This window comes from Chelonia mydas, chromosome 6 (genome assembly GCF_015237465.2).
Source record: "Chelonia mydas isolate rCheMyd1 chromosome 6, rCheMyd1.pri.v2, whole genome shotgun sequence".
Lineage (NCBI taxonomy): Eukaryota > Metazoa > Chordata > Testudines > Cheloniidae > Chelonia > Chelonia mydas.
This window is the reverse complement of record NC_051246.2, coordinates 11,095,831-11,121,278: the sequence shown is the minus strand read 5'-3', so window position 1 is coordinate 11,121,278 and position 25,448 is coordinate 11,095,831. Positions and strand designations below refer to the sequence as shown.

Genomic DNA, 25,448 nt, shown 5'->3' with positions numbered 1-25,448 from the left:
CGGGGCCAGAGGCTCAGCGGGGTGCACACTCCCCCTGCAGTCATTGATGACCCCAATGCCCCAGTATCGGCGCTTTCCCCTAATACTTCCCCCTTCAGCCCATGGCTCTGTTAACCCTTTAATCACCATGGAGGGACTGAGAGCTCCCCTCGCCCTGCTCCCACCGACTACGTCCTCCTCCCCCGCTGCCCCCTGCCCAGCTCCCCGCTCATCCTGCTCATGTATCTGGGGAAGGGGCGGCAAATCCAGTCATGGGACGGAGGGGCGGGGTCTGCTCCCATGTACCGCTCATTCCCCGGACACCTGGGTCCTTTGCAAACCCCTGCCCCTCACATTATTTGGTGCCCAGTGCGGGGAATTGCTGCTAACTGGGTCTCTCACCCCTGCCCTCTTCCGGTAGGTCGCCGCAGCTGTTGGTGTCGCCCTCCACCCAGCTGCGGGTGGTGGTGGAGCTCACCAATCGCGGGGAAGACGCTTACCACACAGCTGTCCACCTGCCCCAACTGCCAGGACTGTCCTTCCGCAAGGCCTCGGTGCTGGAGGTAGGAGGGGGCTCAGGCTCTCAGCAGACTCAGGCAGACACCCCGGCGTTGGTGACACTTGGGACAGCTTTAAGCTGGACCAAGCTCAGGGCGGCCTGGTTGCCTCGTGGGGCAGGGGAACAGGCCATGGGGCCTTTCCCCTCCAAGGGGCACCGTCGCTGATTGGGCCCCAGGGCAGGGGACCGGCTGGCTCAAGCGGGTGGGGAATGGGCCATGGTGCCTTTCACATCTCGGGGTGCCAGCTCCGACCCGGCCCCAGGGTGTCCGGGGACTGGCTGTCTCTGGGGGGGTCTTGTTTCCTGACTGGTCTCACAAGCACTGCTGGCCAGGATTGGGGTCCTTCCTCCTTCCCCCCGCCCCGCTTACTTCTCATTGGTGTTTCCCCCCCACAGTCCAGCGTCCAGGCCAGCGTGAGCTGCAATGGCCTGGAGACTCCAGACATTAACTTCAGGAACCTCTCGTGTAACGTCAGCCACCCGATCTACTGGGCGAACAGCCGGGTGAGTCAGCGCCGCCCCCAAGGCCCATACGGGTGCTAGGGGGCGCAGCGCTGCAAGGAGTGGGGTGGGGACTCAACAGGGGGCGCTGTGCTGCAGGGAGCAGGGAAAGGGGTGGCGTTCAGTAGGGGGCGCCGTGCTGCAGGGAGCGGGGGAAGGGGCGGTGCTCAGCAGGGGGCGCTGTGCTGCAGGGATTGGGGGGCGCTCAGCAGGGGGCGCTGTGCTGCAGGGAGCGGGGGGCGCCCAGTAGGGGGCGCTCTCCCCTTGCAGTCAGCGCTGACTATTCTCCCTCGCCCTGCGCAGGTTCTGCTCCAGCTGCTGTTTGACGTTCTCACCAACAGCTCCTGGGGCGAGTGGCTGGAGCTGGACGTCACGGCCAGCAGGTGGGCGCAGCGCTCTGGACTAGCCTCTTAAGAACCGGGACCGAGCTGCCTCTGGGGCCATCCCTGTGATCCTGGCTGCATGGGCCACAGCCCCACAACACAGGCCACAGGCGCCCCCCGCAGCTGCACGGGCCACAGCCCCCCCTAGCTTGGACATTGAGAGGTCGGGGGTCGTGTCCTGTGTCACGGGGAGCATAGCTGTTCCCCACTGTACCGCCCGAAGCAAGCTGGGTTGTGTCCTTGCACCCTACCCCAGAGGCGGCCCCATGTCAGCGCCGGGCGAGGGATCCCTGTATAAACTCCCCCCCACACCTCGCCCCAGAGGCGGCCGCATCTCAGCGCCGGGCAAGGGATCCCTGTATAAACACCCCCCCACGCCTCGCCCCAGAGGCGGCCGCATCTCAGCGCCGGGCGAGGGATCCTGGTATAAACAGCCCCCACGCCTCGCCCCAGAGGCGGCCGCATCTCAGCGCCGGGCGAGGGATCCCTGTATAAACACCCCTCACGCCTCGCCCCAGAGGGGGCCTCATCTCAGCGCCGGGCGAGGGATCCCTGTATAAACACCCCCCACGCCTCGCCCCAGAGGCGGCCGCATCTCAGCGCCGGGCGAGGGATCCCTGTATAAACACCCCCCACGCCTCGCCCCAGAGGCGGCCGCATCTCAGCGCCGGGCGAGGGATCCCTGTATAAACACCCTCCACGCCTCGCCCCAGAGGCGGCCGCATCTCAGCACCGGGCGAGGGATCCCGGTATAAACACCCCCCACGCCTCGCCCCAGAGGCGGCCGCATCTCAGCGCCGGGCGAGGGATCCCGGTATAAAACACCCCCCACGCCTCGCCCCAGAGGCGGCCGCATCTCAGCGCCGGGCGAGGGATCCCGGTATAAACACCCCCCACGCCTCGCCCCAGAGGCGGCCGCATCTCAGCGCCGGGCGAGGGATCCTGGTATAAACAGCCCCCACGCCTCGCCCCAGAGGCGGCCGCATCTCAGCGCCGGGCGAGGGATCCCTGTATAAACACCCCCCCACGCCTCGCCCCAGAGGCGGCCGCATCTCAGCGCCGGGCGAGGGATCCCGGTATAAACACCCCCCACGCCTCGCCCCAGAGGCGGCCGCATCTCAGCGCCGGGCGAGGGCTGGAGCCTGTAAAGCACGTGGGGATGTCTGTGGTTTCAGGTACTATCAATAGCGGTGCCTGCCAGGAGGATGTCGCTGGCGTATGGGGCGGGGACTCATTCGGGACCGGGGGTGGCTGCAGGGGGCTATAACGTGTTTCCTTCTTGTCCATCCACCCCCCCCCACCCCCCCGCCCCCCCAGTGACAATGAGATGAACGGGACCCTGGTGAATAACAGACACTCGCTGAGGATCCCCGTCCTATACCCCATAAACATCATCACCAAGGGGTAAGACACCGGCCTCCTCTCCCCTCCCAGAGCTGGGGCTAGAACCCAGGAGTCCTGGCTCCTCGTGCCTTAAGCCAAACCCTCTCTGCGCCCCTGACCTGTGGGTCGGGGCCAGCCCTGCTCTCTGTGCTCACCAGCATCCCTCCCTCCCCCTCACAGAGCGGACAGGTCCACCCAGTACGTCAGCTTCAGCTCCCTGAACCCAGAGAGCCAGACGGTGCAGCACGTGTACCAGGTGAGGGGCTGGGCAAGGGGCGGGGGGTGCCGTGCTGGCCGGGATCTGACAGGGGGCGCCCTCCCCTCCAGCCCCGTGACACTGCCCCCAGACTGCCCCAGCCCTCTCTCCACAGCTCCCTTCCCCACCTCCTGCGTCGCCCGCCTCCCACACCCCACACCCCGGCCTCCCCTCCGCGCCCGACGTGAATCCCCCGCCCTCCCCTCGTGCCCTGTGGCCCGGGTCATGGCCTGGCCACAAGGGCCCGGTCCGCGGCCTCGTCCCCATTGCTCTCGGCGCTTCTCTTTGGCAGGTGGAGAACCTGCTGCCAGGGCCTTTCCAACAGCCAGAGGTGACGGCCTTTGTGATGGTGCCGCGGGAGTTCCCGGCCGGGCTCGCCTGGGAGCTGCTGGGCGTGCAGACGGTGAGGACAGCGTGAAGGAGTGGAGACAGGGCACACAGCACCCCTAGTGCTGGGGGGGGAGGTGGGACACAGCCGGGGGCCCCACAGCACAGCACCCCTAGTGCTGGGGGGGGCGGTGGGACACAGCCGGGGGCCCCCGCAGCAGAGCACCCCTAGTGCCGGGGGGGAGGCGGGAGGCCCCACGACACAGCACCCCAGTGCCAGGACAGGAGATGGGCCATGGCTAGGACCCACCGGGGCACAGCACCCCGTAGCAGCGGGCTAGGATACAGGACACAGCCGGGGCTGTCAGTCAGATGCTCTACAAACTCCGTTACATGTGGAGGAATCTCCTGGGTTTCCCCTGCTCCCCCAGGACCCCAGTATGACCTGCGATCCTGTTGCCACGGACGGGAAAACGAAAGAGACAGACGCCACCAGCGTCCCCTTCCGCACTCTCAAGGTAGGCGTCTCTGTCCTCAGCCCAAAGACCTTTACAGGGATCCCTCGCCCGGTGCGGAGGTGCAGCCACCTCTGGGGCAGGGCATGGGGACTGTTTATACAGGGGTCCCTCGCCTGACGCTGCGATGCAGCCACCTCTGGGGCAGGGCGCGGTGCAGCATGCAGACTGTAATGTGGCCAGGACACCAAGGTTAACAGCCCCACCCTTGGGGGAAAGGGTCAGGGAATCTTTAATGCCCAGGATCTCACACTAGCGCTGACTTTGAAAGACCTTCAGCAGCACCACAGTGGGGTCAGCTCCGATTGTGAGGGGGCAGTACCCTCTACTGAGCCCCCCACCCTGCTCCCTGCAGCACAGCGCCCCCTAGCACCATGCTGGGGCATAGGGGCCAGCACTGACTGAAAGGGGCGCATGCCTCCTGTTGACCCTCCAACCCGCTGCTTGGGTTTTCATGCTGTCTCCCGTCCCAGCACTAGCCCAGCCTGCTCTACATTGTGTGTGAAACCTGCCCGGGTCCCCGCCTGCCAGGCCCGTTGGAGCCAACAGCCCCGTTCTTCTCCCTGAGCCAGGTCCCCACCCCTCACTGGCCCCAGGAACCTCTCGGGTCCCTTTGTGTCCATGCTCCCGCGCGTCGGCTCTCCGGAGAACCCTCTCCCCACCTTGTGCTGGTGTGTTTCTTCCTAGGACTGCTCATCCGGAGACTGGCAAATCTACAAGTGCAACCTGGGCCAGATATATGCTCCCTTCTACATCACCATCATCGGGCAGTTGTCGGTTACTGGCAAAATTGAGGTCAGGGCTCTGTGTGAAGATATAGGGCCTTTCTCCTCTAGGGGGCACCATCACTGAGCCAGCCCCAGGCCAGGTTGGCTCACGGGGGCAGAGAATGGGACTCGGGGCCTTTCTCCTCTAGGGGGCGCCAGGTCTGCTCCAGTCCCAGGTGGAGAGACTGGCTGGCTCGGGGCAGGGGAGGGAATCCAAAGCCCTACGCTACCCCTCAGCAAAGAGACTGAGCCCCTCACCCTGGCCTGATGTCTCTGTTGGGGGCAGGGCTGAGTTTCCTGCTCTTCCGCTGGGCCCCCCTGGGTAAGGGGGCTCTCAGTTGGGAGCTGCTGTAGAGATTAAGCTTCTTGATCTCACAGGTCAAACCTCCTCGAGCCCTGTCCATAGCGTGGACCCTGGCGGGGGACTGAGCACCCTCCAGGGTTAGTGTGAAGGTGAGGTGTGATGCCTCCATGCCCCCCAGAGGTGCCAAGAAAGGCAGAGAGCGCCAGTGAGGCTGCCCTATGGAGGCGGGATCGACCCATCTCATGCTCTGCCCCCCACCATGAGATTACAGGTTGGGGGGCCAGTGTGTCTGAGGCCTGGTGTCCTGCTCTCCCTCCAGACTTCCTCCCGGTCCCAGTTCTGCACTGCCCTGTGGTTCAGCTTCGACACCAGCAAATATGTCAGCCAGTACAGCGACGAATTCACACAATCCCAGGTAATAATCTTGGCTGTGAAATCCCCCCCGCAGCGAGCAGCTGGGACTTCCCTGCCCTGCTCCCCACCTGTGTCTGGGATTCGGTGCCCACCACCCAGCCCAAACTGTCTTGTTGGGCTCGGCTCCTCCCCAAGGGCTGCTCAGCCCACATACTGAGTCCCCCCTCCCCAGAGGCAGGTGGGGTTTCCCCCTTACAGCCCCGTCTGCATTTCCTGGTATGCCGTGTCTGCCCCTGCAGGTCACCACGGAGGTGGAGCTGTTGCACGTGATGAATTACCTCTACGTCTACATAGGCAGCGGGGTAGGGGGGCTGCTTCTACTGATCGTGATCATCGTCGTCCTGTACAAGGTGAGATGGGCAGGGACTGGCTGGGCGATAGGACTCCAGCTCACTCAGAGGTGGTGCATTGCAGCCCGCCGGGTGCTGAGTTTCCCTGCTGAAGCAGCCAATAAAATCGCTTAATCTTTCTCCAGCAACATTTCCCCCAGGGGATCCCAAAGCCCCAGGCAGACATTGGAGGGACCGCGTCACCTCCTTAGCGCTCATCCTGAGATGCGTCCACCTCTGGGGTGGAGGCAACGCTCTCCAACAGCAAAGGGGAGGAACTGAAAAAGAATCCCATGTCCCAGTTGAAACCACAGTGAGGACCTGGCTGTCACAGAGAGGAGAGAATGGGGCCTCCGCTTGCTTTGTGGGGGGAGGGATAGCTCAGTGGTTTGAGCATTGGCCTGCTAAACCCAGGGTTGTGAGTTCAATCCTTGAGGGGGCCATTTAGGGATCTGGGGCAAAAATTGGGGATTGGTCCTGCTTTGAGCAGGGGGTTGGACTAGATGACCTCCTGAGGTCCCTTCCAACCCTGATATTCCATGACATGGGGCCTTTCCCTTCTCGGGGGCACTGGCTCCAATCCGACCCCAGGGCACGGGAGATGACTGGCTCGGGGGGCAGGGAATGGGACACAGGGCCTTTCCCCTCTAGGGTGGGCACCAGCTCCAATTCAACCACAGCATGGGTCAGAGAGAGTTTCTCTAGTCCCCTAGTCAATCAGTGGTGGTTTTTCCTTTTCCTGGCAGTGTGGTTTCTTCAAGCGTAATTACAAGGACATGATGGACCATGAGCCAGCGGCTGGGAACGGAGCGGCACCTGCAGAGGTCAGCAGTGAGGAAAAGGCAGGTGAAGATTGTAAGGAGGCACTCACCACAGATGCTCCCAGTGAATGACCAGACCCTCCCACCCCCTGGACCATGAATCCGAGATCTCCTTCTCTTCCCTCCATCCCCACCTGCCCCTAGGACTGCCTCATGCTCAGCCGGGGCCCTGCCCTCGCCAGTGTCCCCCAGTGGCCCGAAGGAGGATCACAGCAGCTATGCCTTTGCAGACTCATGTCTATCCCTGTCCTTGTGGCGGGGGTGGCTCCATCCTACTCCTGATGGAACAGGTGTCCCCAGGACCTGAGCCCCCCTCGCCGGCAGCCACAGCACAGAGACCGGGGGGCAGAGCGGGCCATGGATACCAAGGTCCACTCTCCCCCAGGCTAAGGCGAGGCACAGGGGCAGCGTGTGTTGGGCAGCTCCCCCTGCGCTCAGGGAAGGACATCGTTTCTCCAGGCCTCCTGGCCAGCGCCTCTCCTCAGCAGCTGCCCCATCCACCTCAGTGACAAAGAGGGGAAAAAAATCCCCATGAGATGTGAACAGCGACTGCAGTCAGGCGACCAGCACGTCCCTGAATTAGCGCCACGCTCACCAAGGGCCAGTGCTTCTGGGCAGCCAGACATGGCATGTAAGAAAGCATTTGTGGACCACATCAACTTCAACAGGTGACTGGGAACATGGCTTTAATAGTGACTGTCAACTATTAATCTAGGCCCAGCCCCTACACTCGTGAACTCTCCGTTCCTGGAGCCGACTAGAATGCTCATCTATTTATCACCTCACGCACTTACTGATGTATCTGTCTTCTGCGAGTATGCGACACTGTATGCTGATGCTTCCATCGCCCCGTGGATTTTCGCTTTCCCTGTTCTTCGCTTGAAGTTGCTCTTGCTCTCAGAGGCCTCTGAGTAGAGAGGTGATTTTACCTCTGTATTCGGCACTGGGGCGACCACAGCTGGAATCCTGTGCCCACAATTCCAGAAGGATGTTGATAAATTGGAGAGGGTTCAAAGAAGAGCCACGAGAATGAGTAAAGGATTAGAAAACCTGCCTTACAGTGAGAGACTTCAGGAGCTCAAACAAAGAGAGGGTTAAGGCGTGACTTGATCACAGTCTATAAGTGGGAACAACTATTTGTTAGTGGGCTCTTCCATCTAGCAGAAGAAGGTATAACAAGTTCCAAAGGCCGGAAGTTGAAGCTAGACAAATTCAGACTGGAAATAAGGTGTCAGTTTTTAACAGTGAGCGCAATTAACCATTGGACCAATTTGCCAAGGGCTGTGATGGATTCTCTACCCTGCCAACTTTTAAATCAAGATTGGATTTTTTTAAAAAAAAAGATCTTCTCTAGTTTGACCAGGAATTATTTCGGGGAAGGTCTCTGACCTGTTTCCCCCCCCAACCCCCCACCCCCGTGATTTCACAGGTCAGACTAGATGATCACAATGGTCCCTTCTGGCCTTGGAATCTATGAATCCATCTTGCAGTGGCAGGGTGAGGATCAAGAATTTCCTGATACAGGGAAGGAAAGCTGATCTTCCTTTTGTTAGGTGCCTCAGCCAGGTGAGCCCTTTCTAATGAAAACCCAGAGAATGATCACCCCATGATAGCCAGCAGCCACCTGGGATGTAGAAGCCCCCCCTGTTCAAGCCCCTGCTGCCATAACTATTTAAACCAAGCGAAAAGCTTCAGTGGGAGGGATTCCCACACTAGAACACTCTATAGCCCAGCGGCTAGGGAACTCCCCTGGGAAGATGTGGTTTAAGGTCATTGCTGCCGGTCAGGGAGAGGGGGGATTCCAACCTAGGTCTCCTACATCCCACGGGAGTGCTCTAACCAGTGGGCTGCTAACGAGCGACCAGTCCTAAGCTCCCCCCAGGTGTCCTTTGTGCAGGTTAGGTGTGCCTTTGAGCATCCAAAGCCCTACTTCTCTTTGTACATCCACCGCCAGGGTACCCCAGCTTTGGTGGAATTTCATGGGAGCAGGGCCCTTGCTTTGACCCCCAAGCAACAACTGCTCCGTCCGCTGGCAGGGCTGAACCCTGGCACCTATACGCACCCATCTCTGGTGCCTGAGCTAAAGGCCCTCCGTACTCAGTCCAGACACTAGAGGGGAGGAAGAGCCATTCTGGGATCATGTGGGTGTCTCTCTCAGGCACGCACTAAATTTCCATTGCGAGGGGGCTGATCTTTAACCCACATGGGTCAATACCAATTTCCAGGTGAGGTAAATCTCTTGTCTACAAACTGTGGAAACCCCCAGGCCAGGCTGTTTCTTTGACACATACGGGGCTGTTATAACTAGGGCCCTACCAAATTCACAGTCCATTTTCGTAAATTTCACAGTCATGGCATTTTAAAAATCTTGAATGTCCCTGTTTCAGAAATTTAAATCTTAAATTTCATGGTGTTGGAACAAAACATGAATGTGCTTTTAAAAACAGCAAAAGATAAACATGCAAAGCCCTTAAGACTCAGTGTTTCTCAAACTGGGGGTCCCGGTCCAAAAGGGGGGTCCCCAAGGCTATTGTAGGGGGTCACAGTATTGCCACTCTTACTTCTGTGCTGCCTTCACAGCTGGGTGGCTGGAGAGCAGCAGCTGCTGGCCAGGTGCCCAGCTCTGAAGGCAGCGCTGCAGCCAGCAGCCGCACAGAAGTAAGGGTGGCAATACCGTGACCCCTCTACAATAGCCTCGCGCCCCCCTTTTGGGTAGGGAACCCCAGTTTGAGAAGCACTGTGTACTTCTGTTTACAGTTACCCTGTACTATAGGATACTTTTATAGCATAGGGTAAAAGTTCACATAAGCCCAGATTTCACAGGCCGTGACACGTTTTTCGTGGCCATTGATTTAGGTAGGGCCATAGTTATAACCCCTGCCCCGGCAATGGGGACTCCAGGGCCAGAGCTGGGTGAATGCAGAGCGTTGGGACTGGGGAGGTGGGAAGAGGGGCCCCAACAGGGTGGCACTGATCACCTAGCCGGGAATTAGCGAGTAATACAAATTGCTAGGAAATCAGGAGAAAGGGTCTGGAAAGCGTGTTGGACACAAAAAGCCTCCCTGGCTGGTCTCTTTAAATGCGGCAATCGTACGCTGAGCCCAGTTCTTACTGGGCTAATAAAATACTAGTGATTATAACGCTTTCCACACACATAGTTAACGCTCTCAAACAGCCATCAGGTACGTTCTACAACCCCCCTGTTAGTGTCGAGCTCCAGACCCAAGAGGGGTTTCCCTTCACATCTCCAGCGAAATGCAGCCACCTCTGGGGTAGTGTGTTGCAAAAAGCAATATTAATAGAGCACAGCAACGGTTTGGGCCAGGAAGTGGAGAATCCCGTACGCCACTGAGACTGCGGGGGGGTGAGGGGAGGTTGATGTCCTGACGCTGGGGATTCTTAATGGCTGTAAACGAGTCAGGATCTCAGTCCGATGTCCCACCTGAGAAACAGCAGCTCCGCGCCCCCTGGCAGGGCTCCGAGGTCAGCACTGACTGGAGGGGGAAAACATTCCCTATGGGGCCCCCGCCCTGCTCCCTGCAGCACAGCAGCGGGGCCAGCACGGGCGACATGGGGAGAGCACCCGCTGCTCAAGCCAGGGCTCCGAGGAAGAGGCTGGGCGATTTCAGCCGCGAAGCCAGGCCTCAGACGAGAGGGGCTGGAGCGGGGCTGGCAGCAGCAGGGCTTCAACATGAGACCGCTGGATCTGAAGGCACAAGACCCCACGCTCTGAGCGCCACGACGAGCTCCACCAGCCAACACGTGCCCTGGCCGCTGCTCGCGGGGGAAAGAGCGCTGCTCTCCCTGGGTTACGCGTACCGCCCTTCCCGTCCGCCCCAGACACGTACCGCCCTTCCCGTCCCCGCCAGACACGTACCGCCCTTCCCGTCCCCCCCGGACACGTACCGCCCTTCCCGTCCCCCCCGGACACGTATCGCCCTTCCCATCCCCCCCGGACACGTAGCGCCCTTCCCGTCCCCGCCAGACACGTACCGCCCTTCCCCTCCCCCCCAGACACGTACCTCCCTTTCCCTCCCCCCAGACACGTACCATCCTTCCTGTCCCCCCCAGACACGTACCACCCTTCCCATCCCCCACCGCCCGTTCCCCACAGACACATACCGCCCTTCCCGTCCCCCCCAGACACGTACCGTCCTTCCCATCCCCCCCAGACACGTACCTCCCTTCCCGTCCCCCTCAGACACGTACCGTCCTTCCCGTCCCCGCCAGACACGTATCGTCCTTCCCCTCCCCCGCCGCCCGTTCCCCCCAGACACATGCCACCCTTCCCGTCCCCCCCAGACATGTACCGTCCTTCCTATCCCCCCCAGACATGTACCTCCCTTCCCATCCCCCTCAGACACGTACCGTCCTTCCTGTCCCCCCCAGACACGTACCGTTCTTCCCATCCCCCTCCACCCATCCCCCCCAGACACGTACCATCCTTCCTGTCCCCCACCGCCCGTCCCCGCCGACACGTGCCATCCTTCCCATCCCCCGCTGCCCGTTCCCCCCCGACACGTACCGTCCTTCCCGTCCCCCCCAGACACGTACCGTCCTTCCCGTTCCCCGCCGCCCGTTCCCCCCAGACACATACCGCCCTTCCCGTCCCCCCCAGACATGTACCGTCCTTCCTATCCCCCCCAGACATGTACCTCCCTTCCTGTCCCCCTCAGACACATACTGTCCTTCCTATCCCCCCCCAGACACGTACCGCCCTTCCTGTCCCCCCCAGACACGTACCGTCCTTCCCATCCCCCCAGACACGTACAGTCCTTCCCGTCCCCCACCACCCGTCCCCCCCGACACGTACCGTACTTCCCATCCCCCGCCGCCCGTTCCCCCCAGACACATACCGTCCTTCCTGTCCCTGCCAGACAGGTACCGTCCTTCCCATCCCCCCCAGACACGTACCATCCTTCCCGTCCCCCACCACTCGTCCCCCCCGACACATACCATACTTCCCGTCCCCCACTGCCTGTCCCCCCCAGACACATACCATCCTTCCTGTCCCTGCCAGACAGGTACCGTCCTTCCTATCCCCCCCAGACACGTACCGTCCTTCCCATCCCCCACCACCCGTCCCCCCCGACACGTACCGTACTTCCCGTCCCCCGCCGCCCGTTCCCCCCAGACACGTACCGTACTTCCTGTCCCCCTCCTCCCGTTCCCCTCAGACATGTACGGCCCTTCCCGTCCCCCGCCGCCTGTTCCCCGCAGACACGTACTGACCTTCCCGACCCTCGCAACTTCCCCCCAGACACGTACGGCCCTTCCCGACCCGTGCCAGCCGGTCCCCCCAGACACGTACCGCCCTTCCCGTGCCCCTCCACCCATTCTCCCCAGACAGGTACTGCCCTTCCCGACCCCGCCAGACACGTACTGCCCTTCCCGACCCCCGCCGCTTGTTCCCATCGGAGGAGGGTGAAGAAACTAAATGAATTCTTTGCATCGGTCTTCATGGCTGAGGATGTGAGGAAGATTCCCAAGGCTGAGCCATTCTTTTTAGGTGACAGATCTGAGGAACTGTCCCAGACTGAGGTATCATTAGAGGAGGTTTTGGAACAAATTGATAAATTAAACAGCAATAAGTCACCAGGACCAGATGGTATCACCCAAGAATTCTGAAGGAACTCAAATATGAAATTGTGGAACTACTAACTGTGGTAGGTAACCTATCATTTAAATCAGCTTCTGTACCAGATGACTGGAGGATAACTAATGTGATGCCAATTTTTTAAAAGGGCTCCAGAGGCGATCCCGGCAATTACAGGCCTGTAAGCCTGACTTCAGTACCAGGCAAACTGGTTGAAACTATAGTAAAGAACAATATTGTCAGACACATCGATGAACATAATTTGTTGAGGAGGAGTCAACGTGGTTTTCGTAAAGGGAAATCATGCCTCACCGATCTACTAGAATTCTTTGAGGGGGTCAACAAGCATGTGGACCAAGGGATCCAGTGGATACAGTGTACTTAGATTTTCAGAAAGGCTTTGACAAGGTCCCTCACCAAAGGCTCTTACGCAAAGTAAGTTGCCACAGGATAAGAGGGAAGGTGCTCTCACGGACTGGTAACTGGATAAAAGATAGGAAGCAAAGGGTAGGTATAAATGGTCAGTTTTCAGAATGGAGAGAGGTAAACAGTGGTGTCCCCCAGGGGTCTGTACTGGGACCAGTCCTATGCAACATATTCATAAATGATCTGGAAAAAGGGGTAATCAATGAGGTGGCAAAATTTGCAGATGATACAAAATTACTGAACATAGTTAAGACCCAGGCAGACTGTGAAGAGCTACAGAAGGATCTCACAAAACTGGGTGCCTGGGCAACAAAATGGCAGATGAAATTTAATGTTGATAAATGCAAAGTAATGCACAGTGGAAAGCATAATCCCAACTATGCAAATAAAATGATGGGGTCTACATTAGCTGTTACCACTCAAGAAAGAGACCATTGAGTCATTGTGGATAGTTCTCTGAAAACATCCACTCAATGTGCAGCGGCAGTCAAAAAAGCGAACAGAATGTTGGAAATCATTAAGAAAAGGATAGATAACAGGACAGAAAATATCATATTGCTTCTATATAAATCCATGGTAAGCCCACATCTTGAATACTGTGTGCAGATGTGGTCGCCCCATCTCAAAAAAGATATATTGGAATTGGAAAAGGTTCAGAAAAGGGCAACAAAAATTATTAGGGGTTTGGAACGGATTCCATATGAGGAGAGATTAATAAGACTGGGACTTTTCAGCTTGGAAAAGAGACGGCTAAGGGGAGATATGATTGAGGTCTATAAAATCATGACAGGTAGAGAAAGTAGATAAGGAAGCGTTGTTTACTACTTCTCATAACACAAGAGCTAGGGGTCACCAAATGAAATTAATAGGCAGCAGGTTTAAAACAAACAAAAGGAAGTATTTCTTCACACAACGCACAGTCAATCCTTGCCAGATGATGTTGTGAAGATCAAGACAATAACAGGGTTCAAAAAAGAACTAGATAAATTCATGGAGGATAGGTCCATCAATGGCTATTAGCCAAGATGGACAGGGATGGTGTCCCTAGCCTCTGTTTGCCAGAAGCTGGGAATGAGCGACAGGGGATGGATCACTCAATGATTGCCTGTTCTGTTCATTCCCTCTGGGGCACCTGGCATTGGTCACTGTCGGTAGACAGGACGCCGGGCTAGGTGGACCTTTGGTCTGACCCAGTAGGGCCGTTCTTATATTCTTATGTTCCCTCCAGACACGGCCCTTCCCGTTCCCCCCAGATACGTGCGGCCCTTCCTGTCCCCTGCCACCCATTCCCACCAGACACGTGGTCCCCTTCCCTTCTACCTAGGAGCTGGAACCAGGCCGCCGCGAGCCGTCACAGTGATCCTCCTACTACCAATCCCCTCAGCGTCCACTGCAGCTTCCAGATTTCCCTTCGTTGCCCCACTAGGTACATATTCCCTTCCCGGTGCCCTGGTCCCAGTCACCCCAGCCCGGCGCTCTCCTTGCTTCCTGCCTCATCACCCTCCTCCTCCTCCTCCTCCCGCTGGCTCTGGGACGCACCCCAGTCCCCCAGGGGGATCACTCCAGTCGGCTCCTGGCCCAGGTGAGTCCTCTGGTGCTGGGCCATGGCCGCCTTCTGCCCGAAGCCTTTCCCGCAGTGGCTGCAGCGGTAGGGCCGCTCCCCGGTGTGGGTGCTCTGGTGCTGGAGCAGGGCAGAGCTGCGGCTGAAGGCCTTGCCGCAGTCAGCGCAGGCGTAGGGCTTGAGCCCGGTGTGGGTGCGCCGGTGGATGTTGTAGGTGGAGGAGACGCTGAAGCTCTTGCCGCACTGGGGGCAGCGGTAGGGCCGCTCGCCGGTGTGGGTGCGCCGGTGCTGCAGCAGCGCCGAGCTGACGCCGAAGGCCTTGCCGCAGTCGCCGCAGACGTAGGGCCGCTCGCCCCGGTGGGTGCGCTGGTGCTGCAGGAGGTTGGAGCTCTGGTTGAAGCCCTTGCCGCACTGCGGGCAGCGGTAGGGCCGCTCGCCCATGTGCGTGCGCTGGTGCCGGATGAGGTGGGAGCTCTCCACAAAGCGCTTGCCGCACTCGGCGCAGCCGTAAGGCTTCTCGCCGGTGTGGGTGCGCCGGTGCCGCAGCAGGTCGGCGCTGAGCCGGAAGGCCTTGCCGCAGTCCGGGCAGCCGAAGGGGCGCTCGCCGGTGTGGAAGCGCTGGTGCTGGGCCACCTTGGAGCTCTGGGCGAAACGCTTGCCGCACTGCGGGCAGGGGAAGGGCTTCTCCCCCGTGTGAACCCGCCGGTGCTGGGCCAGGTCCGAGCTGTGCCCGAAGCTGCGCCCGCACTCCCCGCAGGTGTAGGGGCGCTCGCCCGTGTGGGTGCGCTGGTGGATGATGAGGTTGGAGCTCTGCGAGAAGGCCTTGCCGCACTCGGTGCACTTGTAGGGGCGCTCGCCGGTGTGGGAGCGCCGGTGCTGGGCCAGGTGCGAGTCCTGCCGGTAGCTCTTCCCGCACTCGGGGCAGGTGTAGGGCTTTTCCCCCGTGTGCGTGCGGCGGTGGCGGGCTAGGTGCGAGCTGTTCCCGAAGCTCTTCCCGCAGTCGGGGCAGATGGTGGATTTCTGCCCCTTGAGGGGTTTGGGAAGCAGCTCGGGGTCCTCTGACCCTTCAGGGGTCTCCCCTGCGGGATCTCCCTGCTGCCGTCCCATGCAAATGGTGTCTCCCCATGCAGGGCTCTGGGACATCCCGCGAGACTCCGTTCCTGCAGGTCCTTCCGGCTGGGGATTCTCCTCCTCTGTCCTGGCACCTGCTGGAAGAGAGAGAGTGAGTCCAGACAGGGCTGTGCCGGGGAGAGGCGATGGCAAAGGGCTTGGCTACAAAGAAATCAACATTTGTACCAATCCCACAGCCAGAGCCCCCCAGACCCTGCTCTGATGTGCTTCGTCCTGCTCAGTGCTGCTCAGAGATGAGACTGAGACCAGAGCCCCATTACGCCAGGCGCTGCACAGACCCTGACTGAGATCTGGGGCCCCATTACGCCGCGCACTGCACAGAGTCCAGCTAAAATCACGGCCCCCTGGTGCCAGGCGCTGCACAGACCCTGACTGAGATCTGGGGCCCCATTACGCCGCGCACTGCACAGACTCCAGCTAAAATCATGGCCCCCTGGTGCCGGGCGCTGCACAGACCCTGACTGAGATCTGGGGCCCCATTACGCCACGCACTGCACAGACTCCAGCTAAAATCACGGCCCCCTGGTGCCAGGCGCTGCACAGACCCTGATTGAGATCTGGGGCCCCATTACGCCGCGCACTGCACAGACACTGGCTAAAATCACGGCCCCCTGGTGCCAGGCGCTGCACAGACCCTGACTGAGATCTGGGGCCCCATTTAGGCCTTGCACTGCACACACCCCGGCTAAAGTCAGGGCCCCCTCCTGCCAGGTACTGCACTCCCACCCCCCCCGAGAAACAGTCCCTGCCCTCACAACCTAGAGAGCCAAGAAGTGACGGGGAAAGGGAGGCCCAGAGCGGGGAGGCGGCTCCCCAGGGCCCTGCAGCCGAGGCCAGAGGCGGAGTTGGGGGGGGCCGGGGGAATAGAACCCAGGCGTCCGGCCCGGCTTCGGAGAGCAGCAGCGATCGCCCCCCCTGCGCGTCCTCTTCTCTGCGGCCCCTTCCCAAGCTCCCGGGTCTGCCCCACGCTGGACAAGCCCGGCCGGCCGGCAGGACCCCCCAGCTCCGGGGGGGGGCGGGGGGGCCGAGTGTTACCCAGCCTCTGGCGGAACTGGGGCTCCCCCCTTCGCTCATTCCTCACCGGTGCGGGCGCCTCTGGGGATCCCCCTTCCCGGGGAGCCCTGGAGATCCGGGAGCCTCGGCTCGTCCCCTGGCTCCATGCGGGGGGAGGAAACAGCGGCTATTTGCTACCCACAAAGCTCCCTGGGTTTATCCCGCAGCCCCCCCCCGCACCCCGGCTGGGGGGGGTCTCTCTAGCCCCCATTTGGCTCCGATCCCCCCGGCCCGGCCCTGCGGGTTCCCCTGCCCGGCGCGCCGCTCGCGGGGCTCCCCCGGGGGCCGGGCGCGCTGGCCCCGCGCTGGGACCCCGCCGCCGCCGCCGCTTTCCGAGGGGGCAGCTGGGAACAGGAAGGTCCCTGCGTTATTCAGACCCCTTGGCGGCACTTCCGAGTCCTTGCGAGGAGCCCGCGGCCTGAGGAGCTCCGCTGGTTGCGGCTGGGGGGCAGATTTCCCCGGGGAAGAGGGGCGAGAGCTCACCCTGGGGTGGGGGATGACGGGGGGGGCCTGTCCCCGTCCCCGGGGAGGCAGGCGAAGGCCCATCACTGCAGAGATCCCAGTCCAAGAGCCTCCGGTGTGTCTTCAACGTCTGCCACAGAAGAGCCTTTTACACGCCTTGCAAATCCTACCTAGGTCTTGGCTGAAGATGCAGCCACCTCTGGGGTGGGGGCTGGGTATACAGGGATCCCTCGCCGGGTGCTGAAATGTAGCCACCTCTGGGGTGGGGGCTGGGTATTCAGGGGTCCCTCGCCGGGTGCTGAAATGTAGCCACCTCTGGGGTGGGGGCTGGGTATTCAGGGGTCCCTCGCCGGGTGCTGAAATGTAGCCACCTCTGGGGTGGGGGCTGGGTATTCAGGGGTCCCTCGCCGGGTGCTGAAATGCAGCCACCTCTGGGGTGGAGGCTGGGTATTCAGGGATCCCTCGCCGGGTGCTGAAATGCAGCCACCTCTGGGGTGGGGGCTGGGTATTCAGGGATCCCTCGCCGGGTGCTGAAATGCAGCGGCCCCTGGGGTGGGGGCTGGGTATTCAGGGGTCCCTCGCTGGGTGCTGAAATGCAGCCACCTCTGGGGTGGGGGCTGGGTATACGGGGATCCCTCGCCGGGTGCTGAAATGCAGCCACCTCTGGGATGGGGGCTGGGTATTCAGGGATCCCTCGCCGGGTGCTGAAATGCAGCAGCCCCTGGGGTGGGGGCTGGGTATTCAGGGATCCCTCGCCGGGTGCTGAAATGCAGCCACCTCTGGGATGGGGGCTGGGTATTCAGGGATCCCTCGCCGGGTGCTGAATTGCAGTGGCCCCTGGGGTGGGGTGTAGGGGCTGTTTACCCGGCAATCCCTTCCCAGCAGCCACCCCTGGGGGGGAGCACAGCTCTTCTCAGCTCCCCACTCTTGGTTCCAAAGGTTGTAAACGCCGAGGCAGGGTCCGTGTGCCGCACACAACGGATGTCCCTTTATTATCAATGTAGCAAAGCTGGCTGGGTTTATTGTCCGGGCCGGGGGTGGCCAACCTCTGGCTCCGGAGCCACACGCAGCTCCTCAGAAGTGAAGATGTGGCTCCTTGTACAGGCACCGACACCAGGGCTGGAGTAGGGTGACCAGACAGCAAGTGTCAACAATTGGGACAGGGGGTGAGGGGCAATAGCAGCCTATATAAGAAAAAGACCCCAAAATCGGGATGTCCGGTCACCGTAGGCTGGAGCTACAGGCGCCATCTTTCCAATGTGCCGGGGGATGCTCACTGCTCAGCCCCTGGCTCGGCCACAGGCCCTGTCCCCACTCTACCCCTTCCCGTCCCCTCCCCTGAGCCTGCCGTGACCTCGCTCCTCCCCCCAGAGCCTCCTGCACGCCGCGAAACAGCTGATCGAGAGGTGCCGGAGGGAGGGGGAGGCGCTGATCGGCAGGGCTGCAGGTGGGCGGGAGGCGCTGGGAGCGGGGCGGGGGAGCTGACGGGGGGCTGCTGACGTATAACTGTGGCTCTTTGGCAATGTACATTGGTAAATTCTGGCTCCTTCTCAGGCTCAGGTTGGCCACCCCTGGTCTGGGAGATTCCTGCGTACCTGACTCTACCGCTCAATTATTGTGAGACCTTGGGCAAATCATTCCTCTCTTTGTGGGTGTTTCCCTCCTGCCGAGGCTGACCAGACAGCAAGTGTCAAAAATCGGGACAGGAGGTGGGGGTAATAGGTGCCTATGTGAGAAAAAGACCCCAAAATCGGGACTGTCCCTATAAAATCGGGACATCTGGTCACCCTGCTCCTGCCCTTTGTCTATCTCATATTAACCTCTTTAGGGCCTCCATTATCTCTTATTCTGTGTCTGTGCCGCACAATGGAGCCCTGATCTTACAGGAGGCCATTAAGATCTGTTAAGATGAACAATAATAAGAGTAATTAATTAGTCTTTCCGCTAGTCTCCCAATCTTGAAACGAAGCATTTTCCATATGAAACAAAACCAGATTTTATTTACTGGGGTCTTTGCAAACGACAGATACAACCGGCCTCTCGTCCAAAGTCATTACGGCAGAGCATGGGGCCATTTGCGTCCCTGATTGGAGTCTCCGAAGATACTAACGCCATTGGCCAGTCAGATGTCTTGCTGATCGCGTGGATCTGTGGTGGGGCTAGGAGGGGAAAGGATACAGCTCCCCGATCGCACAAGAAGACAGAGAATCCAAGAATCATGAACAAAACAGAATTCAACAGCTGCTTTCAAACAGGTCCAGGCCTGCTTTTTTCTGTCACGGGGGGAGGGTGTGTTACTTACAGGCCTGTTCCAACACCCATTGGAATTAGTGGAAAGGTTCTCATTGGCCCAGATCCCCAGCTGGTGTGAATAGGCCAGGGTGACCAGACAGCATCTGTGAAAAATCGGGACGGGGGTGGGGGGGTAATAGGCTTCTATATAAGAAAAAGCCTCAAATATTGGGACTGTTCCTATAAAATTGGGACATCTGGTCACCCTAGAATGGGCTGTAGATCCACCGGAATCAATGGGGCGATGCCAGTTGACACCAGCTGAGGCTCTGGCCCACTGATTGTGATGGGAATTGGATCAGGCCCTGAATCTAAGGAATCTACCAACAGTCTTGTGTCTCTTTGGAGTCTGTACTTGGATGCCAAGCCCTGCGCTGGGCCTTTTTTACCCGAGCATTCAGCCTTTATCGTAGCCAGTGCTCTGACAGTATGGAACCTGCCTCTCGCCCCCCTGAGCTCAGCGTGGGAGTGTGCTTTTGGTCCCATCAACACTAGTGGCTCTGTCCGCTCAGAAAAGGAAGCGAAGCAGGATGACCTTGTGGAGAAAGGTATTGTACCGGGACTCAGGAGAGCTGGGATCGATTCCTGGGGTAAACGCTTGAAAAGTGACTGAGGAGCCTAAATCACAGTTTCAAAAGTGGATGAGGCACTTAGGAGCCTTTCAATGAGACTTAGGTGCCTAATTCACTTTTGACAGGGGACTTAAGGCTTGTCTACACTACAGAGCCTTGGCCCGTATAGCTATACCAGCAGCGCCCCCTAGTGGAAACACAGTGTAAGCTGTCGGAAGAGTAGCTACACCATCTACCCGAACATGCCAACAGAAGCCCTCTTCTATCAGGATAGTTGTGTCTACACCAGGGGTTCTGCTGGCACAGCTATGTCAGCTGATCCAGGCACGGATTTTTTCACAATCCCAGATGACACAGCTAGGCCAACAAAACTCTGTAGTGTAGACCAGGCCTTAGGCTCCTAAGTCTCTTAGCCGCTTTTACAAATGTTACCCTTAGTCTTTCTGTCTCTCTATTATAAAATGGAGGAAACAGTCCTCACTTTCCCTGTCTCGTCTATTTAGGCTGTGAGCTCTTTGGGGCAGGGTCTGACTTATTGTGTGTTTGTGCAGTGCACCGTGGGGACACTGATTTCAGTCAGGGTCTGTGTAGGGCTTGGTACAATGGAGGCCTTTATCTCGGAAAGGGTCTGTGCGGCACCTGGCACCTGGGAACCTGCTCCCAGTCAGGATCCGTGCGGCGCCTGGCACCTGGGAACCTGCTCCCAGTCAGGATTTGTGAGGCGCCTGGCACCTGGGAACCTGCTTCCAGTCAGGATCCGTGCGGCACCTGGCACCTGGGAACCTGCTCCCAGTCAGGATCCGTGCGGCGCCTGGCACCTGGGAACCTGCTCCCAGTCAGGATCTGTGCGGCGCCTGGCACCTGGGAACCTGCTCCCAGTCAGGATCTGTGCAGCGCCTGGCACCTGGGAACCTGCTCCCAGTCAGGATCTGTGCGGCACCTGGCACCTGGGAACCTGCTCCCAGTCAGGATCTGTGCGGCGCCTGGCACCTGGGAACCTGCTCCCAGTCAGGATCTGTGCGGCGCCTGGCACCTGGGAACCTGCTCCCAGTCAGGATCTGTGCGGCACCTGGCACCTGGGAACCTGCTCCCAGTCAGGATCTGTGCGGCGCCTGGCACCTGGGAACCTGCTCCCAGTCAGGATCTGTGCGGCGCCTGGCACCTGGGAACCTGCTCCCAGTCAGGATCTGTGCGGCGCCTGGCACCTGGGAACCTGCTCCCAGTCAGGATCTGTGCGGCGCCTGGCACCTGGGAACCTGCTCCCAGTCAGGATCTGTGCGGCGCCTGGCGCCTGGGAACCTGCTCCCAGTCAGGATCTGTGCGGCGCCTGGCACCTGGGAACCTGCTCCCAGTCAGGATCTGTGCGGCGCCTGGCGCCTGGGAACCTGCTCCCAGTCAGGATCTGTGCGGCGCCTGGCGCCTGGGAACCTGCTCCCAGTCAGGATCTGTGCGGCACCTGGCGCCTGGGAACCTGCTCCCAGTCAGGATCTGTGCAGCACCTGGCATAATGGGGACGCTGATCTCAGCTGGGGTGTCCAGGTGCTATTGTAATAATACAGTGTCTTTAACATGAGTCATGCCTAATGTATGGGGCCCTACCAAATTCACGGTCCACTTCCGTCAATTTTATGGTCACAGGATTTTAAACATAATACATTTCCTGGTTTCAGATATTTAAACCTGAAATTTCACGGTGTTGTAACCTTGGGGGTCCCAACCCAAAACAGGGTCGGGGGGCAGGGTTCGAAGGTTGTTGTAGGGGGGTCGTGATATTACCACTCTTACTTCTGTGCTGCTGCCTTCAGAGCTGGGCAGCCAGAGGGCAGCTGCTGGCCGGGCACCCAGCTCTGAAGGCAGCGCCGCCGCCAGCAGCCGCGTGGACCGAAGGGTGGCGGCAATGCCACGCTATGCCGTGTCACGCTCACGGGTGGGCTGCTGCCGGGGCAGCACCGCCTGCAGCGCCGAGCTCCCAGCCCGCGGCCGCGGAGCTTCCTGCAGCCAGGGGAGGTTCCCAGAGATGGGTCTGACCCGACCTTGGGAGCAGCCCGTGCAGAGGAAGAGGAAGTCCTGTCCCTCTCCAGCCCATCCAGGACTAGCAGTTGGAGCCTAGCGCTTGGGAGTTAAAGGGCTCCAGCTGCTTGGGCTGGCTGTGTGTGGGGTGGGGGGTTAACCTGGCACCCCCCGACCATGGGGCCCTTGGCGGTTGCCCATTTGTCCACCTGTAAGGCCAGCCCTGCCCCTACAATCGCCAGATTTCACAGAGGAGATCAGATTTCACGGTTCCTGATACATTTTTCACGGCCGTGAATTTGGTAGGGCCCTACTAGTGTAAGGCAGATCAATGGTTGGCTCCTCCTGCACATGGATTCTCTGATGCTGGACAAGGTGGGAGCTCTGGCTGAAGGATTTCCCACATTCCAGGCATTTATAGGGTCTCTTGCCCAAGTGGACTCTCTGGTGCTCGATGAGGTTGGAGCTCCGGCTGAACCATCTCTGACACATGGGGCATTTGTAGGGTCTCTCCCCACTGTGGGTCTCCTGGTGCTGAGTGAGAATTTAGCACTGACCAAAGCTCTTCCCGCACTCGGGGCATTTATAGGGTCTCTCTCCCATGTGGCTCCTCTGGTGTTTGATCAGGGCTGAGTTCTGGCTAAAGCTCTTCCCACACTTAGGGTATTTATGGGGTCTCTCTCCTATGTGGGTTTTCTGGTGCTGAATCAGGGTTGAGCTCTGGCTGAAGCTCTTCCCGCACTGGGGGCAACTATAGGGCCTCTCTGACATGTGGATCCTCCAGTGTTTCATGAGGTCCGAGTTCTGGTTGAAGCCTTTCCCGCAGTCAGAGCATTTGTAGGGCTGCTCCCCAGTGTGGATGCGCTGGTGCCGGATCAGGTTGGAGCTCTGTCTGAAGCTCTGTCCACACTCAGGGCAGAAGTAGGATCTGTAACCCAGGTGGGTCTTCTGATGGGTGAGCAGGTTGGACCTCTCACCGAAGCTCTTCCCGCAATGGGGACACTTGCAGGGCTTCTGTCCTGTGTGGATCTTCTGGTGTCTCATCAGAGTCGAGCTCTGGCTGAACCTTTTCCGCATTGGGAGCAGCGATGGAGTTTGACCCCTGTGTGGGTCTTCTGGTGGCTGATCAGCTTGGAGTTCCAGAGGAACCTTTTCCCACACTCCTCGCACCTGTAGGGCTGCTCACCTGTGTGGACCCGCTGATGGCTGAGCAGGTGCAAACTGCTCACAAAGCTCTTCCCACACAGGTGGCAACTGTACGGCCACTCTCTGCTATGGGTCCTCTGGTGGGTCATGAGTTTGGAGCTGTGGCTGAAGTTCCTCTCACAGGTCATCACATCAGCCATGCCATCAGGGGCTCGTTCACCTGCATATCTACCAATATGATATATGCCATCATGTGCCAGCAATGCCCCTCTGCCATGTACTATAAGGTGGACAGAAAGCTGGCTAGATTGTCGGGCTCAACGGGTAGTGATCAATGGCTCCATGTCTAGTTGGCAGCCGGTATCAAGCGGAGTGCCCCAAGGGTCAGTCCTGGGGCCGGTTTTGTTCAATATCTTCATTAATGATCTGGAGCATGGTGTGGATTGCACTCTCAGTAAGTTTGCAGATGACACTAAACTGGGAGGAGAGGTAGATACCCTGGAGGGTTGGGATAGGATACAGAGGGACCTAGACAAATTAGAGGATTGGGCCAAAAGAAATCTGATGAGGTTCAACAAGGACAAGTGCAGAGTCCTGCACATAGGACGGAAGAATCCCATGCATCGCTACAGAGTAGGGACCGAATGGCTCGGCAGCAGTTCTGCAGAAAAGGACCTAGGGGTTACAGTGGACGAGAAGCTGGATATGAATCAACAGTGTGCCCTTGTTGCCAAGAAGGCCAATGGCCTTTTGGGCTGTATAAGTAGGGGCATTGCCAGCAGATTGAGGGACGTGATGGTTCCCCTCTATTCCACATTGGTGAGGCCTCATCTGGAGTACTGTGTCCAGTTTTGGGCCCCACACTACACGAAGGATGTGGAAAAATTGGAAAACATCCAGCAGAGGGCAACAAAAATGATTAGGGGTCTGGAACACATGACTTATGAGGAGAGGCTGAGGGAACTGGGATTGTTTAGTCTGCGGAAGAGAAGAATGAGGGTGGATTTGATAGCTGGTTTCAACTACCTGAGAGGGGGTTCCAAAGAGGATGGATCTAGACTGTTCTCAGTGGTAGCAGATGACAGAACGAGGAGTAATGGTCTCAAGTTGCAGTGGGGGAGGTTTAGGTTGGATATTAGGAAAAACTTTTTCACTAGGAGGGTGGTGAAACACTGGAATGCGTTACCTAGGGAGGTGGTGGAATCCCCTTCCTTAGACGTTTTTAAGGTCAGGATTGACAAAGCCCTGGCTGGGATGATTTAGTTGGGGATTGGTCCTGCTCTGGGCAGGGGGTTGGACTAGATGACCTCCAGAGGTCCCTTCCAACTCTGATATTCTATGATTCTATGAAAGGCGTATCCGATTTTCTCATGAGTATGAATTAACAAGGCGTTAATGCAGCCCTCTTTGTTTGAGCTTCTACCAGGTCCAGATTTAACTGTTCCTCTTTCAAGACCAAAACAAAAGGTTGATATCCCAGCTCTACCTTTTCCAGTGTACATATCTTTTTGGCAGTGAGACCTTTGCTCTAGTTTGAGTTAATCAAGCGCATCTGACCTGGTGTCATTAGCAACTAGGAACAGCTTCACATCCAAGTCTTCCCTTTGAACCTGCCCTTGTTCAGGGCTAGGCCTCCTACCAGCAGTGGAATTATCAACTGGATTATTTGTAGCTGTCCAAACACTGTGTAACAACGGTCTTTTTTTGCAGTCGTGATCAGGTGTCCAGCCCACACAGGTCTGGAAGGGGTTGGGGTGGTGTAAGCAGGGGGATGGTCCCGCTATTGTGGGGAACTTTCCTGGCTTCAGAATTGGCTACCAACTCCCTTTACTTTTAGGCCTGCCTGACTTCAAGGACTCCCCTTCCTTCCTCCCATATGGCAGAGTCCTCGCAACCCCGACAAGCTTGGACCCAGGATTCCTGGGCGGCTTGATTCCCAGTCTTGTCATGGTCACTTAGGATGGAGACAAAGGTGTCCCCATTCCAGGGTGCTCTCTTCACACCAGACACTTCCCTGTCTCACCGATCAATGCATATCATTCAAAGCAAATACAGTTTATTAAACAAACAAAAAATTAAAGAAAAAAATTTAAGGCTAAAGAAAGGTTAAAGGAAACAAGTAATCCCACCTTTAGGGCAAGGGGACACCACAAACAGCAGTCTTTGTGTTGTAAGGAAAGGTCACAGTCTGTTCCTCACACATCCCAGGCCTCCTTCCTAGGCCCTGGCTGTGCTGCAGTGACACCATGGGTCAGACACCTACTCTGGTGGTGGCCACATGCCCTCAGGATCTAGGTGGCAGGACTCTTCTTCCCAGTGTTAGCCCTCCTGTCTGGTTCACGTCCACCCTCCGAGTCTGGCAGGGACACCCTTTCAGATTTTCTGGGGGTGGGGGAGGCATGACAACTTTAACCATGATTCCAGGGGCTACTAGGCACCTGAAAACTCTAGGTATTTTGCAGATAATAACTTAGAAATTAGCTGATAGTGTTCCTATCTAATTCCTATATAAAGAAAGGAAAAAACTAGGGCTGTCAAGTGATTAAAAAAATTAATTGCAATTAATCGCAAGATTAAACAAATTAATCATGATTAATTGCATGATTAAACAATAGAATACCATTTATTTAAATATTTTTACGGTTTCTACATTTTTAGATA

General features: G+C 58.4%; 2 protein-coding genes across 2 annotated transcripts in view; one reads left to right on the top strand and one right to left on the bottom strand.

Annotated features, from left to right (window-relative positions):
- Window positions 1-7,891, top strand: part of ITGAL (integrin subunit alpha L) — a 31,110-nt gene extending 23,219 nt beyond the window's left edge. The window contains exons 20-30 of the mRNA XM_027834585.3: window positions 401-542; window positions 935-1,042; window positions 1,343-1,422; window positions 2,740-2,826; window positions 2,986-3,061; window positions 3,354-3,464; window positions 3,820-3,906; window positions 4,591-4,698; window positions 5,294-5,389; window positions 5,628-5,738; window positions 6,464-7,891. Coding sequence (XP_027690386.2) covers window positions 401-542; window positions 935-1,042; window positions 1,343-1,422; window positions 2,740-2,826; window positions 2,986-3,061; window positions 3,354-3,464; window positions 3,820-3,906; window positions 4,591-4,698; window positions 5,294-5,389; window positions 5,628-5,738; window positions 6,464-6,610 — 1,153 coding nt within the window. The 3' untranslated portion in view covers window positions 6,611-7,891. The remainder of the gene's footprint in view (window positions 1-400; window positions 543-934; window positions 1,043-1,342; window positions 1,423-2,739; window positions 2,827-2,985; window positions 3,062-3,353; window positions 3,465-3,819; window positions 3,907-4,590; window positions 4,699-5,293; window positions 5,390-5,627; window positions 5,739-6,463) is intronic.
- Window positions 7,892-13,655: 5,764 nt separating this feature from the next.
- LOC102935347 (zinc finger protein 850) overlaps window positions 13,656-25,448 on the bottom strand; it is a 123,326-nt gene continuing 111,533 nt past the window's right edge. Inside the window, 4 exon segments of the mRNA XM_043549175.1 lie at window positions 13,656-15,069; window positions 21,996-22,708; window positions 22,711-22,963; window positions 24,934-24,948. Coding sequence (XP_043405110.1) covers window positions 14,020-15,069; window positions 21,996-22,708; window positions 22,711-22,963; window positions 24,934-24,948 — 2,031 coding nt within the window. The 3' untranslated portion in view covers window positions 13,656-14,019.